Below are 15,303 nucleotides of genomic sequence, written 5' to 3' on the forward strand. Positions count from 1 at the left end.
AGTTACCCATCCTTCAGGCTTTAGGGGGGCCAGACTGTGGCCAATGGAATTCGAAAAACATCTTGGCATCAGTGGAAGTAAACGGTGCCTCCTCATTGGTTTTAGTGGGTGGAATCGTGCCCCATTGTTGGTATCAGCAGGAGAAATGGTGCTCTATTGTTGGTATCAGTGGGAGGAATACTGCTCCATCATTGGTGTTAGTGGGGGGGGGGGGGGGGGGAATAGTGCCCCATCTCTGGGAGGAACGGTGCCCTATCATTTCAATCAGAGGGAGGAATAGTGCTCTATCACTGGTATTGGTGTGAGGAATAGTGCACCATCATTGGTGTCAGTGGGAGGAATAATGCTCCATGATTGGTGTCAGTGGGAGGAATAGTGCTCCATCATTGGTGTCAGTGGGAGGAATAGTGCTCCATCATTGGTGTCAGTGGGAGGATAGTGCTCCATCATTGGTGTCAGTGGGAGGATAGTGCTCCATCATTGGTGTCAGTGGGAGGATAGTGCTCCATCATTGGTGTCAGTGGGAGGAATAGTGCTCCATCATTGGTGTCAGTGGGAGGATAGTGCTCCATCATTGGTGTCAGTGGGAGGATAGTGCTCCATCATTGGTGTCAGTGGGAGGATAGTGCTCCATCATTGGTGTCAGTGGGAGGATAGTGCTCCATCATTGATATTGGTGAGAGCAATAGTGCCCCATCATTGATGTCAGTGATTGGAATAGTGCCCGATCATTGGTATCTGTAGGAGGCATGGCTGTCAGTAGATGTAATGGCATCTACAGGGCTCAAAAGTTTGGAGACCACTGGGTTAGACGATTGGGTCAGAGCATCTCCAAAATTACAGCTCTTGTGGGATATTTACAGTTTGCAGTGGTCAGAACCAACCAAAAGTGGTCCAAGGAAGGAAAACTGGCTAACTGGTTACAGGGTCATGGGTGGCCAAGGCTCATTGATGCAGATGGGGAGCGAAAGCTGGCCCATGTAGTCTGATTCAATAGAACAGCTACTGTAGCTCAAATTACTGAAAGGGTTATGCTGGTTCTTATAGAAAGGTGTCAGAACACACAGTGCACCACATTTGTTGCATATAGGGGTTGAGTAGTGGCAGACTAGTCAAGGTGCTCATGCTGACCCATGTCCATAGTCAAAAGCACCTACAATGGACATGTGAGCATCAGATCTGCACCACTGAGCAATTGAAGAAGGTGGCCTGGACCAATGATTTCAAGAATGGTCTGAGGAACACAATGAGTTTGAGGTGTTGACTTGGCCTCTAAATTCTCCAGATCTTAATCCAATCAAGCATCTGTGAGATGTGCTAGAAAAACAAGTGCGATCCACAGAGGCCCCACCTCTCAACTTACAGGACTTGAAGGATCTGCTAATAATGGTTTGATGGCAAATACCACCAGCATACCTTCAGAGGTCTAGTGTGGCCCATGCCTTGACAGGTTGTAGTGGGTGGTCATACTGTAATGTTATGAGTAAGCAGTGCATTTTATATATACACAGCAATTTATATATATATATATATATATATATATATATATATATATATATATATATATATATATATATATATATATTATACACACACACACACACACACACACACACACACACAGGCCTTTCTGACAGCATACTGGCAAAGTTTCCTGGATAACCTGAGTAATTTCCCAGACAGTGGTGAACCTGCAATCTAGATTAGCAGCCTGCACTTACTCCAGGCCCCGCTGTTTCTTGGCGAATCTTTAGCTGCAGTTGGTAGACTCTCCGTCTGGCCCCTTCTATCTGCTCCTGTAAGCTCGGATTTGGGGTTCTGTTATAAACTTCACACAGCGTCTGTAGGAAAAAAAAGTAATTTATTAAGAAATAAAATAAAAATTGCTGTCAGTAGCTAAAAGTGGAAGAACAGCCATTTCTAGTAGCTCAGAAACAAAACTGCCATCTCCAGAACAGCCTTTTCTTTTGTTCTTGTTCATCAAACAGCAATTTTGAATACAGCTAACTGGTGTAACTTGTGAGTCAATCATCGCACTTGCGGCGTGATCCCATTTATTTCATTGGCCGAGGTTGACAGTTGATGCCACCTGTCAGCGTGGCACGCGGAGTTAACTTTGCCGCACCCGCGATACTTTGCATATGAAAACCCCCCTCTGGCTGATTTCATCTTTTTTTAGGAGGTGGTGGTGGTGGTGGTGGTGGTGGTGGTGGTGGTGGTGGTGGGGGGGGGGGGGGGGGGGTAAAAACACACCTGCCCCTTTTTTTTTTTTTTTTTTTTTTTAACAGAAAATTTTATTAGACAAATCAGCATTACATTACATTGCAAAGTACAGTAAATCCGATATTACACAGTTGTAGAAAGGAAAAAAAAAAACCACCTTCATCCAGTAACCATTCTTAAAGCAATAATCCAGCAGTACAGATAACAGGAGTATCCATTACTCTATCATAAATGCAGGACATCCCCAGCGGAACTTCACAGCCATCATGCAGGTACCTGACATTTGCGCGAGCCCGCGGAAGGGGGGGGCCAGGGAGGAAATGGTCGGGAGAGAGAGGACAGGGCGGTCAACCGGGGGGGGGGGGGGGGAGCACCACCGTCTCAGCTCAACTCAAAGTTAGGGGGAGGAGGAACCAAGATCAGCGGACGCATCTATCCAGGATGACCAAATTTTATCAAATTTCCCCGGGCATTGTCTACTTTCATAGGTCAACTTATACAGGGGGAGCACCAGATTCACTGATTTCCTCCACAAGGCAGGGGTAGGGGGGTCCTCGAGTTTCCATTTCAATAGAATCTTGCGTCTGGCATAATAAAATGCGAAGGTAAGGCACAGTTTACAGTACCTGTCCCCCTCAACGTCTGCCAAATGGCTCAATAGTAGGGTTTGAGGGTCGACCTGAAGGTTCGACCCGGTCACAGCATTTAGCGTAGAAACCACTTCCTCCCAGTAGGGCTGGATTTTGGGACATGACCAGACCATGTGCCAGAAAGTGCCCTCCTCCTGTTTACACCTTTGACAATTAGGGTCTCTTTGGGGGTAAATCCGCGCCAGCCTCTGTGGGGTGAAGTAGGCCCTATGCAGGAATTTAAATTGTATAAACCTGTCTTTCGTGGCCATCATTGTTGGAATGTAAGAGGTCAGGCACTCCTCCCATTCCTCCTCCCCTAGGGACGGAATGTCCGAACTCCACTTCTCCCGGGTCTTGGTCAAACTAGTATCATGTTCCACCGTTAGGTAAAGATATAAGGTCGAGAGGGTTCTCCCCATCACCCTGGAAGTCAGTAGGCGTTCAATGGAGTCCGATTCCAGAGTCAGAGGGGCAGGAAACTGAGCCCCAAAGGCGTGCTTCAGTTGCCAATATCTGAACTGGAAAGAAATTGGAAGCCCATATGTACGTCTCAGTTCTTGGAAAGTCAGCAGCCTACCCTGATGAACTATGTGCTTTAAAGTGACGATTCCTCTTTTCGCCCACAGAGAAGGGTCTGGGATACTATTCAGGTGAGGGAGCATGGGGTTGCCCCATAGGGGCATATGTGGGGAGATGTGATTGGGCTTTCCATAGCTCCTCCTTGCCTCCCGCCAGACCCTCACCGTGGTACGCATCAAGCCCGTCATGGAGGAGCTCGCTCTAAGCCCCCGAAATGGTAGGTTGCTCAGAGCTGCATAGGAGCCAAGGATGGCTGCCTCCAGGGTGACCGCCGGGTTTTGTGTGGGCTGGGAGAACCACCACCGAATTGTGACCAAAACGGCCACCCAGTAGTAGATCTGAAAGTTTGGGAGCGCCAGGCCCCCCCCCCCCCCCGATAGTGGGAGATATAGTATCTGCTTAGCTACCCTGGGGGGTCTCCCAGCCCAGACAAAGGATATCAACAGACTCTCCAGTCTCTTGAAAAAAGTCCTGGGGATGTGGATGGGGGTATTACGAAAGAAATACAGGTACTTGGGGCGATAGATCATTTTTAACAAATTGACTCTGCCCACTGGGGATAAAGGGAGTGATCGCCATGCCGCGCACCTAGCCCCTAGTTGTGTCATGAGTGGCTGTATATTGTCCTCCAGATAGTTCTGAACTCTACCACTGACCCTGATCCCCAGGTACATGAAACTGTCCACCCATTTAAGCTGCGGATGAGGCACGCGAGGGGTCGAGGAGTAGAGTGGGAAAAAAACCGATTTGTCCCAATTGATACGGATACCGGAGTACCGACCGAATCGATTAATCAGTTCCAGTGCAGTACCCAAAGAAGACGACGCGTCCGCTAAATAAAACAGAGCGTCATCTGCATACAAGGACAGCTTTTCCTCGATAGGCCCTACCTGTATTCCCTTTATCCCAGCATCCGGTCTCAGCAAGATAGCCAAGGGCTCCATCGCGAGGGCGAATAAGGCTGGTGAGAGGGGACACCCCTGTCTCGTACCCCGCGCCAGCTGAAACTGCCCGGAGAGACAGCCATTGGTATGGATTCTAGCAGAGGGGCTGCGGTACAGCATGCGGATCCAATTCGTAAATCCCGGGCCAAATCCGAATCGCGAGAGCACCTCCCATAGGTAACCCCACTCGACAGAGTCGAAAGCCTTCTCCGCGTCGAGTGAGGCCACCACACCTGTCTCCCTCCCGGCCGCTCTATCTATGTGCATGAGTAGGCGTCTGATATTAATGTCTGTGCCTCTGCCCGGCATAAAACCTGTTTGGTCGCTATGGACAAGGGCCGTGATGACTAAGTTTAGTCTGTTGGCCAGGATTTTGGCCAGTATTTTCGCGTCCGCATTTAACAGTGATATAGGGCGGTATGACGAACACAAGGTGGGGTCTTTCCCCGGCTTGGGGATCACCACTATGATCGCCTCGCTCATGGTGTCGGGAAGTTTATCAATATGCGACGACGCAGAGAAAAGATGGTGGAGTCTTTCAGAAAGCTCCATAGCGTAGTGCTTATAGAATTCCGCCGGGATTCCGTCCGGTCCCGGCGTCTTACCCGCCTGCATAGATTTAAGCGCCTGGAGAATCTCCAGGACCGTGATAGGGGCGTCCAGCCTATTTCGGTACGTTTCCGTGAGGATTGGTATATCTATGTCGGCCAAGTAAGTCGTTAGTTCTTCCTTACTGTAATCCAACCTAGAGGTGTAGAGAGATGTATAAAACTCTGCAAAACAGTTGTTAATCCCGTCTGGGGTGTGAAGCAACTGACCGGAGTTGTCCCTGATATGTGAAATGCTCAACCCCCCTGCCTGTTCCCTGGAGAGCCAGGCCAGCATCCTACCCGACCTCTCCCCCTGCTCAAAGATCCGCTGGGACTGAGCCAGCATTCTCTTCTGGGTGAGAGAGGTACGGAGATCAACAGCCTCCCTGGTCAGGATTTGCAGTTGCCGATAATGGTGGGGATCCCGAGCACGGACAAAAAGAGCTTCCGCGCAGACCGCCTCTCCCTCTGCCTTTTTGAGCTCTGCTCTACGTTCCCTGCGTATTTTGCCAATGATAGTCTGATAGTGTCCCCTCGTGGTAGCCTTAAAGGCATCCCACACTACCGTGACCCCAGCCGAACCTGCATTCTCCTCCCAATAGCTGTTTAATTCGGTCCTAAAATGAGCATCCACAGCGGCATCTGAGATCCAAAACCTGGAAAGCCTCCATAGTCTAACCGCTGGTCCCAGGGAAAGATCCAATGTCAGAAACAAAGGTGCATGGTCAGATATCCCCCTGGGCAATATTTGTATATCTACGACCCTTGGGAGGACTGGGCTCCGCGCAAAGACCAAGTCAATGCGGGAGAATGTTTTGTGGGTGGCAGAGTGACATGTAAATGCCTGAGACCCGGGGTGTCTCCACCTCCAGACATCCGTCAGGCCATATGTGTCTGCCCAGGCAGCAAGCCCAGGTCCATGGTGTCCCCCTGGAGTCAGTCTGTCCATGTCTGGGTCAGGAACTAGATTAAAATCACCCAGGATAAGAGCATTATCAGAGGCAAACTCGGCCATCTTACTAGTGATTTGGTTCAGCACCAGCAATGAGGCCGGCGGGGGCAAGTACAATCCCACAATGGTCCAGGTCATTGAGTAAATTGTCGCATGAACAATGACATACCTGCCGTCCGGGTCCAAGGCCAGATCCAGGAGCCGAAAGGGGAGGGACTTCAATACTAGGACACTCACCCCCCTGGCAAAACTAGAGTGGGTGGAGTGGTAATGGTACCCCACCCAGGGTTTTTTGAGGGAAAGAAGCCTACTTCCGATGAGATGCGTCTCCTGGAGTACGCATATATGTGGGTTATAGCTTTTAAGAAATTGGAACACCAGGGATCGCTTAACCGGGGAGTTCAATCCCCTGGTGTTCCAGGATACAATGTTAAGTGTGGACATGGATTCTGGGGGCAGTGGAAGGATCAGGATCATTGTGGAACCCGGCTCCCAGATTGGACCGCTGGACCCGGGACATACATATCTGAGGACAATGCAACACTGAAATATCAATATTTTTAGTGAACAAGTACAACAAAACTAAACAGAGAACAAACAAAAAACCCCAATAACCATACATGAAAAAAGAAAAAGGGAAACAAAAGTCCCTGGCCCCGTTAGGGGAACAGTACCCACCCCCCACCCCACCCAACCCCCTTAAACTGAGGAGGGTATCCATCCCAAAGTGCATCAGCTCGCCGGCTGCAACTGGGGGTCCGTGCAGGAGGCAAGTTCCACCCCTCGCAGACATCCTGGGGGGGTGCAGGTAACCAAGTGAGCGGCTCACTAGGCGTGAGGCAACCGCCTGCTCTATAAAGAAGGCTGACAGGGACAGGGATCTGGGAGGATAAAGAAAAGTTGCAGATTGTCCCATCAGTGAAAATGATCCAAAAAGGGGGGGGGAAGAAGGAACATATGGTATGAGCCCCCATGCTCCAGGAGGGAGCAGGAAGGGCAAAGAGGAGCGGCATGTCACAGTCCTCTCCCGACCGTATCTCAGGTCAGGGGTATCAACTTAAACTCCCGCTACTGGGGAGGTTTCTGCCAGCATTAGAGGTGAGCCCACCATCGGTGCAAACTGGGCACAACAGGTGCAACAAAGGTCGTGGGCATCCCAACAGTAGAACGGATTGTAAACAATTCCGAAGAGGTAGTTAGTCGATCAGCGGTCGGGCACCAGCGAATCAATCCAGGCGGATGCCTCTCCGGGGGTCTTAAAGAAGCGGGTCGTCTCTCCTTCCTGGACTCGTAGACGGGCCGGAAAAAGAACACTATAGCGGATGTTACGCGCTCTCAAAGTCGCTTTCACGTAATCAAAGGATTTCCTGAGCTTCCGAGTCTCCACCGAGTAGTCAGGGAAGATCATCAGTCTGGCATTCTGATACTGAAGGTCGCCGACCGTTCTAGAAGCGTGGAGAACTGCATCACGGTCTCTGAAATTAAGGAGGCGGAGGATGAAGGTTCGCGGGGGGGCTCCAGGAGGCCCCGGTTTAGGTGGTACACGGTGCGCCCTTTCCACTGCAAAGTGAGGCGAGAAACGAGCAGCAGGGAGGAGGTCCCGCAGCATGCCCTCCACAAAGCAGGTGGGGTTGTTCCCCTCAACCCCCTCTGGGAGGCCGACAATGCAGAGATTATTGCGCCGGTTCCTATTCTCTGCATCTTCGGCTCTGTATTCCAAGGCTTTAACTTTAGTTTGAAGGGTGCGAAGTGCAGCTCCATGCTCGGACACTGTGTCTTCAGTATTGCTCACCCTTTGCTCGGTCTCAGTAACCCTGGATCTGAGTTTGTCCTGTCTGATAAGACCCATATCCAGCTGCACGGCTTCCATTTTGGCTGTTAGGGTGGTTTGACAAGTGGCAATGGCCGCCATGACCTCCGCCAGCCAGGGAGGCCGGGACTCGGCTGGATCCATGGGGGCCGTCTGGGAAGCTCTATGGGCACTTCGTGTGGTACGAGTCTCCTCCTGGGGGACCAAGTCTTCCCGGGGGGGGGTCTGGCTGGGATGGAAAAGACAGACGCTTACCCCCTTTGCTAAAATTCTTGCCAGAGTTCCGGCGCCTCATTCAGATGGAGTGGCGCAGGACAAGTCCAGGTGGGTTCAGAGAGTGTCCGCCGGCAAATCTCTGGTGCCCCGGCTGTAGAGTCCGTGTGTCGTCGGGCCATAAAGGGAGGGCTGTAGTTTGTGTGGGCAGAAGGGCCCGTTCCCGTGCCAAGGCCGCCCTTGATCCGTCGGCTGGGGTCCCCCTGGACAGGTGGGGCGCTAAAAAAGTCCCCCGCCCGGTTTCACCTCGCAGGGGCCGTCAGGGGGGCCGCCCCCCAAACTCCCTCCAATCGATGTCCCAGAGAGCCAAGTATACCGGGGGGGGGGGGGGGGGGGGGCGGGGAGTCAGCAATGTGCAGGCCAGGCAGGGGATCTCACCTCAGTGCAGGGGGGGGGTTTGCAGAATGGAGCCCCCGGGCCGTCCGCAGGCCATCAGGAAAGGCCCCGGTCGCGGCCTACTCGCCTCCGGATATCCAGGCTCTGCCCCACCACGTATGGGGTCCGCCACAGGCCGCGGGGGGTGCCACTCCGGGAGTACTGCAGGCGCTCGGGCGGGGGCCGTCAGGAAAGGCCGCGGTCGCGGCCTACTCACCGCCGGAGGTCCGGATTCCGCTTCTGGGCCGCCACTGTCCGCCAGGCAGGGGTCCACCCTCCGTGCAGCCACCGGTCTCGGGGGTCCCGCCGCGATCCTCCGCGAACACCGCGCTCCGCCGCCCGGGCGAGGGCCGCCAGGAAAGGATGCGGCTGCGGCCTAAAACACCGGCAAGGCCGCGGAGCAGCCGGGAGAGCGCCGCGCCCTCAGTCTTCTCCCGCTGGGCCACGGGGCTAACAAACACCAACCCCGGGCTCCGGAGGGGCTGATTGTGGAGGAGGAAAGTCCTGGATCCGGGTACTTTTTCCCACAGGAGCGGAGCTCACTAAAAAAGCAGCCGGTCACAGTGCCATCCTGGCCACGCCCCCCACACCTGCCCCTTTTTAATGCCTAATGGGGACAATAGCTTGTAATGTGTCAGGTACTTGGTTTATATATTACCTGCTCTACCACTGCAATAGAAAGAGGTAAAATAATTGCATGTAATTAGAGATTTCTATAATTCAGTGCTTTAAAAAGCCATAAAAGTCTGCTTTTTTAAAAAAAATAAAAAAACAGCACCCTTTAGAAAAGATTTTACCACCTACCTGAAGCTCAGTCTCCTCTTGTTTCAGCATATTGCGCAGGATTTGAGTTGCATGTTTCTGGACCTCAGGATCCTGCCGCAACAATATACAGTACAACTTAGAAAATTCCAGATAAAGAAACAATAATCCACAGTCACCCCAATGTTTCCCTCGTTGTTACCTGTAGTGGTTTAGGCCCTGTGATCCTCTGGGGAGGGGGAAGAGGGGGAGGAGGCGGGACAGGAGAAGACCAGGTGTTCCGGGGAGATGCAGAGGAGCTGTGGTCATGTTGATAACCGGATGTCGACATGGAAGGCGGAGGAGAACCCAGCAGTGTGAGTGCAACGTAGGTCCCAGCTGGTTTAAAAGAAAGGAAATGGATATGTAAACAGAAAGGCCAACGTTGTGAAGGTTAGGTAGGTGTTGGAGTATGACCACATAAAAGTTCTATGTTTTTTTACTTGCTTCATTACAACCAAATAATTTGTCACCTCTTGGCCTACACAATTCTGGTCAAAAGACTTTTCATGGCTATTTTGCTTTTTCCAAGAAAGCTGGACAATTCTTCAGCTTTCTGAATATACCTGGAAGATAGCATCTTCAATTTTTTTCCCCCTGCCTTGGGAACCTGAAATCATAAAATTCTTAGCCCTTGTACACACGGTGGGAGATTCCGACAACCAAATCCGTCGGATTAATTCCGGAAGAGGTCCGGAAGTGATGTTGCATACACACGGTCGGACAAAGTTGTTGGAAAATCCGATTGTACATAACGTGATGACGTTATTTCGTTACGACGGGACTACGTTCAGGCTAGTAGCCAATAGCTTTGGTCTAGGAATTTCATCTGAGCATGCGTGGCACTTTGTCCGTCGGAGTAGGCTACACATGATCGGAGTATGTCCGATCGGAGCATTTTGTCGGAAAATTTTACCGGCAAGTTGGAAAAGTTGGTCCGTCGGATATTCCGACGGAAACAGTCCGATGGAGACCACACACAGTCGGAATATCCAACAAAACGGTCCGATAGGACACATTCCGTCGGAATCTCCGACCGTGTGTACAAGGGCTAATACTGATTTGACCTTGGAGGGTGCCACCCTGCCACACGCTTAACTATTGCCTGGTGAATGTTGTATGTGGCTCCACTGACTAGTAAAGAGGAAGAGAAGATCTGCAATACAAGATTACAAACCAGTAAAAAAAAATAAAAAATTCAAAACACTAACCCTATGAAAATAAATAAATAAAAATGTATTAAATTGGGCAATTTTTCTCGTGGTTTCACAGGAGGTCACCGAGGATGGTAATAATCGTCCGAAAATTCTGAACAAAGGCTTTTTCTTTTTTTACTTAATTGCTGTTTATTGTTTTTGATCATGCGTAGTCTTTCGTATCTGATTTTTCTTGTATGAAAACAGTTAACATTAAATGAAAATCATTAGTTTTAGAAAATTTTGGAGTTTGTTCCTTCAGAAATTTTCATTTGGAAAGTCTGAACCAGATGTCAAAAGTTGTGTACACAGTACCAAAATGGAACGATCATTCCTTGTACGGAATTTTTCTTCTGATCTTTTTATATAGTGTTCCCCCCTTAAGGCCTTATGCACACTGGGCATTTAGGCCAGGTACATGAGGCTCCAGCATTTAGGTGCAGGTGCTTGGCACAGGTGCACCTTCTAGCCACACTGCTGGCAGTCTATAAAACTCCATGAGAGGCTGATAGCTGCTGCGGCTGTACATAGCACTGAGTGCTATTAAAGTTTAGAACAGTATGTGCACAATCTAGCATCTTTCAGCCTCTCATAGTCAGGACCCAAGCCTGAACCTGCATCCTTCTGCTATGCTTGGCAATGTCTCTTGTTGTTGAGACACCTGAGAAGCTGGAAAGAACTCTGTCTCATCTATTGGGCAATCCAACCTGGTTTCTGCTGAACTTTGAACTCTTTGCTCCTCCCATAAACTTCCTGATGTAAGCTTTGTCTCTGCATTTCCTGTTTGCCAGATTATTGTGTTCTTTCCAGCCAATATCTCGCTCTTGTCACTTCTGCTGCCGTCCGTATCTCCGCTACCACTCATTACCAACCTTTGGTTTATTCCTCAACTACGCTTCTGCTGGATCCCAACCTGCAACCACTTGTTACCGACCTTTAGCTGGTTTACTTACTACCATTCTGCTTGATCCCTACCTGCTATATCTGCTACTGGACCCCGGCTTGACCCCCTTCTGATGGGGCAATCCTGAGGACCGCCACCTGGTACTAACATGCAGCAAAACCTCTCCACCATCAGGGGGTCTGGTGAACATCGGTTAGTATTCACCTTAGGTGAGTCCGTGTCACCACCAGGGTAATCTGCTTCTGTACTTATCCTGCTTGTCGGTGGGTGCCTCTCTACTGCTATAGCCACTGGCCTCTGAGCCTGACTTAAGATTATGACACTCAGAGTCAAACAGGATGGTGAGAGTGGGGCTTGATGATGCACCTGTGGTTCCTCCTGCACTTAATGGCCAGAGCCTCATGCTCTGGGGCTACACACCCTTTGTGCAAGGAACCTAATGCAATCTGCGAGCTACAAAAGAATGTCTGGCTATCCAACTTTTTAAACATTGATAAAGTACCCCTGTTTCCTGGTCTGGCTGAGTTCTGAATTAAAGTAGAACTAAACCCTTCTCTCCTTTATTGCAATGAAAGCTTCCATCTTAGCCTCTGCTTGATCTGCAGTTACCATGGTGCTGCCAACGTGATCAGTTATAATACCATCCATTTTGATGGTTTGACGATTCGGATGGGAGCACAAGCAACACTGACATTTATTCAAGGCATGTCTTCAATGTAATGGTTTTTGGAAACAGTAAAATTAATGGATTGGTTTAGTTCTGCTTTATGTCCAGCTCCAGCCAAAACCTTGTAATACATTTTGGATGAAATTTTTGGGGAAGGGTTAGCACGTTGTTCAGTTTTTTATTGCTATCTGTGTTCCTGTTAGGGGGTTACTTCAAACTCTGTGTGTGTGTGTGTGTGTGTGTGTGTGTGAGAGAGTGAGTGAGAGTGTGTGTATATATATATATATATTTTTTTTTTATTTATACACACACAAACACACATAAACACACACACACACATACGTGACTTTATATGTGCCAAATTAATATTTTTATTTTTAGTTATGTTGTAGCCCTGTTAAAGAAGGGGCAATGTGTGGCCCTTGAAACGCGTTGACTCTTATAATCAATGTTTGGAATAAAACCTTACTTTGAACGCAAATATTTTAGTGCGGTGCTTTGATTTAAGATTCAAAATTTCCAACCTCCTGTCAGGGCAAGACATGATGGGAAATCTCTTCATTGGGCACACAACAAAAACACATTAACAGCGTGGGAAATGTTTTTGTAATCGAGTGGGGAAGGCTGAGAAATTCAGAATTGTTTTTATTACTGTCTTTACAACGGGGCTGTGCTAAAGACCAGGGAAATTTAGGCTTTAATGTCGTAATTTGAGTTTGGATATAATGTAGCTCCTATACATGGACTGTTTCAATAATTTTTTATTAAATTCAGAAAAGACATGGCAACAAAACAATCAAACACAAAAGGAAGTATTCCTGAATTAAGCACAAGAAAAAAAAAACATTAAAAGTCTCAAGGGATTTCTTATACCCCACTATATACATATGCTTATCATCCTACAATAATTAAGAAAAGTAAAGGGGCATAAGACAAGGGGGGTATCAGTCAACACTGAGGTTACATTATTCCTGTTATAATTATTATACAGGATATATATATAGCGCCAACAGTCTGTGCGGCGTTTTACAATTATTAAGTGACAGATTAAAAACATTAAATATTATATAATTGTTTAAGCATTATTATGAATAATACTTACACTTAATGAGTTTGACCACTTCAATATGAGAGCTGTTTGCGACCAAAGTGCCATTTACCTGTGGAAAAAAAGGGCCAAAAATGTCTAAATGAGCAGAATTATTTTTTCTATTCTTTATGGAATTACCTCCACAGGAGGTGAACTCTGGGTGATCTCCCGGTAAGTTAAATTACATGGCACCTGTGGTTAGTAAGAGGAGCAATAGAATTAGTGGGAGGAATAGTGCCCCATCATTGGTGACAGTGGGAGGAATAGTGTCCCATCATTGGTGTCAGTGGGAGGAATAGTGCCCCATCATTGGTAACAGTGGGAGGAATAGTGCCCCATCATTGGTGTCAGGAGGAATAGTGTCCCATCATTGGTGTCAGTGGGAGGAATAGTGTCCCATCATTGGTGTCAGTGGGAGGAATAGTGTCCCATCATTGGTGTCAGGAGGAGGAATAGTGTCCCATCATTGGTGTCAGGAGGAGGAATAGTGTCCCATCATTGGTGTCAGTGGGAGGAATAGTGCCCCATCATTGGTAACAGTGGGAGGAATAGTGCCCCATCATTGGTAACAGTGGGAGGAATAGTGCCCCATCATTGGTAACAGTGGGAGGAATAGTGCCCCATCTTTGGTGTCAGGAGGAATAGAGTCCCATCATTGGTGTCAGTAGGAATAGTGTCCCATCATTGGTGTCAGTAGGAATAGTGTCCCATCATTGGTGTCAGTGGGAGGAATATTACCCTATCATTGGGATTAGTGAAAGGAACAGTGCTCCATCATTGGTATCCATGGAAGGAATGGTGTCCCATTGTTGGTATCAGTGGAAGGAATAGTGTCCCATTGTTGGTATCAGTGGAAGGAATAGTGTCCCATTGCTGGTATCAGTGGAAGGAATAGTACCCCTCCCATTGGTATCGATGGGAGAATAGTACCCTGTTATTTGTATTAGTGAAAGGAATAGTGCCCCATCAGTGGTATTAGTGGGAGGAACAGTACCCCATCATTGGGATTAGTGAAAGGAACAGTGCCCCATCATTGGTATCAGTGGGAGGAATAGTACCCCCATCATTGGTATCTTTGGAAAGAATAGTGCCCCATTTTTGGTGTCAGTGGGGGAAATACAGATTAGTGCTCCATCGTTGGTATCAGTGGAAGAAATAGTTTCCCATTGTTGGTGTTGGCAAAAGGAATAGTGTGACACTGTTATCAGTGAAAGGAATAGAGCCCCAGCATGATGTCAGTGGAAGGAAAGGTGCCTCTTTGTGTCAGTGGAAGGAATGGTGTCTTGTATTAGCAGGAGGAATAGTGCACCAAAGGCCAGATAAAAGCATGGGGCATTCTTGGCCCATATGCCACACTTTGGAGACCACTGCTCTCCTTTCAATCATCTCTCATTTAATTTTAAGAAAATAAAATTGACATGTCTTTAAAATATATTATGTATTGTATTTCCAGCATTGTTCTTTTACCACCATGGTAGGGAATGATGGTGTCTATATAAATAACAAGATTAATATGCTGGCGATGTCTGCATGTTTTAGTATTGTAAAAAGTCAAAATGGAGGTTTAAAGTGAACTGGTGTTCTTGCCCTACTGAATAAAGCAATAGGTTCTCTTTATGATGCCTCACCAGTTGCACAGTTATCTTCCTTTTGCTCCCTGCAGCTCCGTTTGGACACCAGGAGCAAGAAGAAGAAGCCAAGTGTAATGGTCAAGTCTCTCTCTGACCCCATGTGACAGGACCCATGCTCCCCCGTACACTGAAGTAGAAGGTATTTTACTTTGATCAAATGGGTGTAAGTAGGGAAGAACCATATGTACTGGTGGTGGCTATCAAGGAGCAGAGTCGTTACCCTAATCTGTTCTCCTAATTTGTACTACAAACAACCCCCCCATCCCCCCCCCCCCCCCCCCCCCCCCGTCGCCATTATAAGGACAAATCTACCACAAGCACCACATCCAAGGACAGGCAAGCTGCAATATATGACATTTTTGTTCTTGGGTTTGGATAAAATCAGCATTCCGGCATGGAGTGCTGGGATCCTGGTTTTAAATCCCACCTCCTCCATGACTAAGCCCTTTGGGTGGGACAAAACACGTTGGGGTGGGTCAGTTGGAGCCAGGCTTCTGTTTGGTGTACAGCTTTTGGACTTTGCTTTTCTTATTGAGTATATGCAGAGCCTGGATGGTCTCCTTCCTTGTTGGCACCCTCATAGTGGCAGCCACCGATGACAGCAGGACTGGAGACCTGGAGGGGTGCCCAAAGCTT

At 48.5% G+C, this 15,303-nt stretch overlaps 1 protein-coding gene across 5 annotated transcripts in view; it reads right to left on the reverse strand.

Annotated features, from left to right (window-relative positions):
• Positions 1 to 15,303, reverse strand: part of ARHGEF11 (Rho guanine nucleotide exchange factor 11) — a 262,171-nt gene that overhangs the window by 108,482 nt on the left and 138,386 nt on the right. For all 5 annotated transcript variants that reach the window (XM_077464299.1, XM_077464297.1, XM_077464298.1 and 2 more), the window contains 4 exons: positions 13,049 to 13,106; positions 9,343 to 9,518; positions 9,183 to 9,254; positions 1,722 to 1,841 (listed from right to left, as the gene is read on the reverse strand). In XM_077464299.1, the coding sequence (XP_077320425.1) occupies positions 1,722 to 1,841; positions 9,183 to 9,254; positions 9,343 to 9,518; positions 13,049 to 13,106 (426 nt within the window). The remainder of the gene's footprint in view (positions 1 to 1,721; positions 1,842 to 9,182; positions 9,255 to 9,342; positions 9,519 to 13,048; positions 13,107 to 15,303) is intronic.

The sequence above is a fragment of the Lithobates pipiens genome, unplaced genomic scaffold (assembly GCF_037356315.1).
Source record: "Lithobates pipiens isolate NorthernLeopardFrog02 unplaced genomic scaffold, aLitPip1_a1.2 Scaffold_30, whole genome shotgun sequence".
Taxonomy (NCBI): domain Eukaryota; kingdom Metazoa; phylum Chordata; class Amphibia; order Anura; family Ranidae; genus Lithobates; species Lithobates pipiens.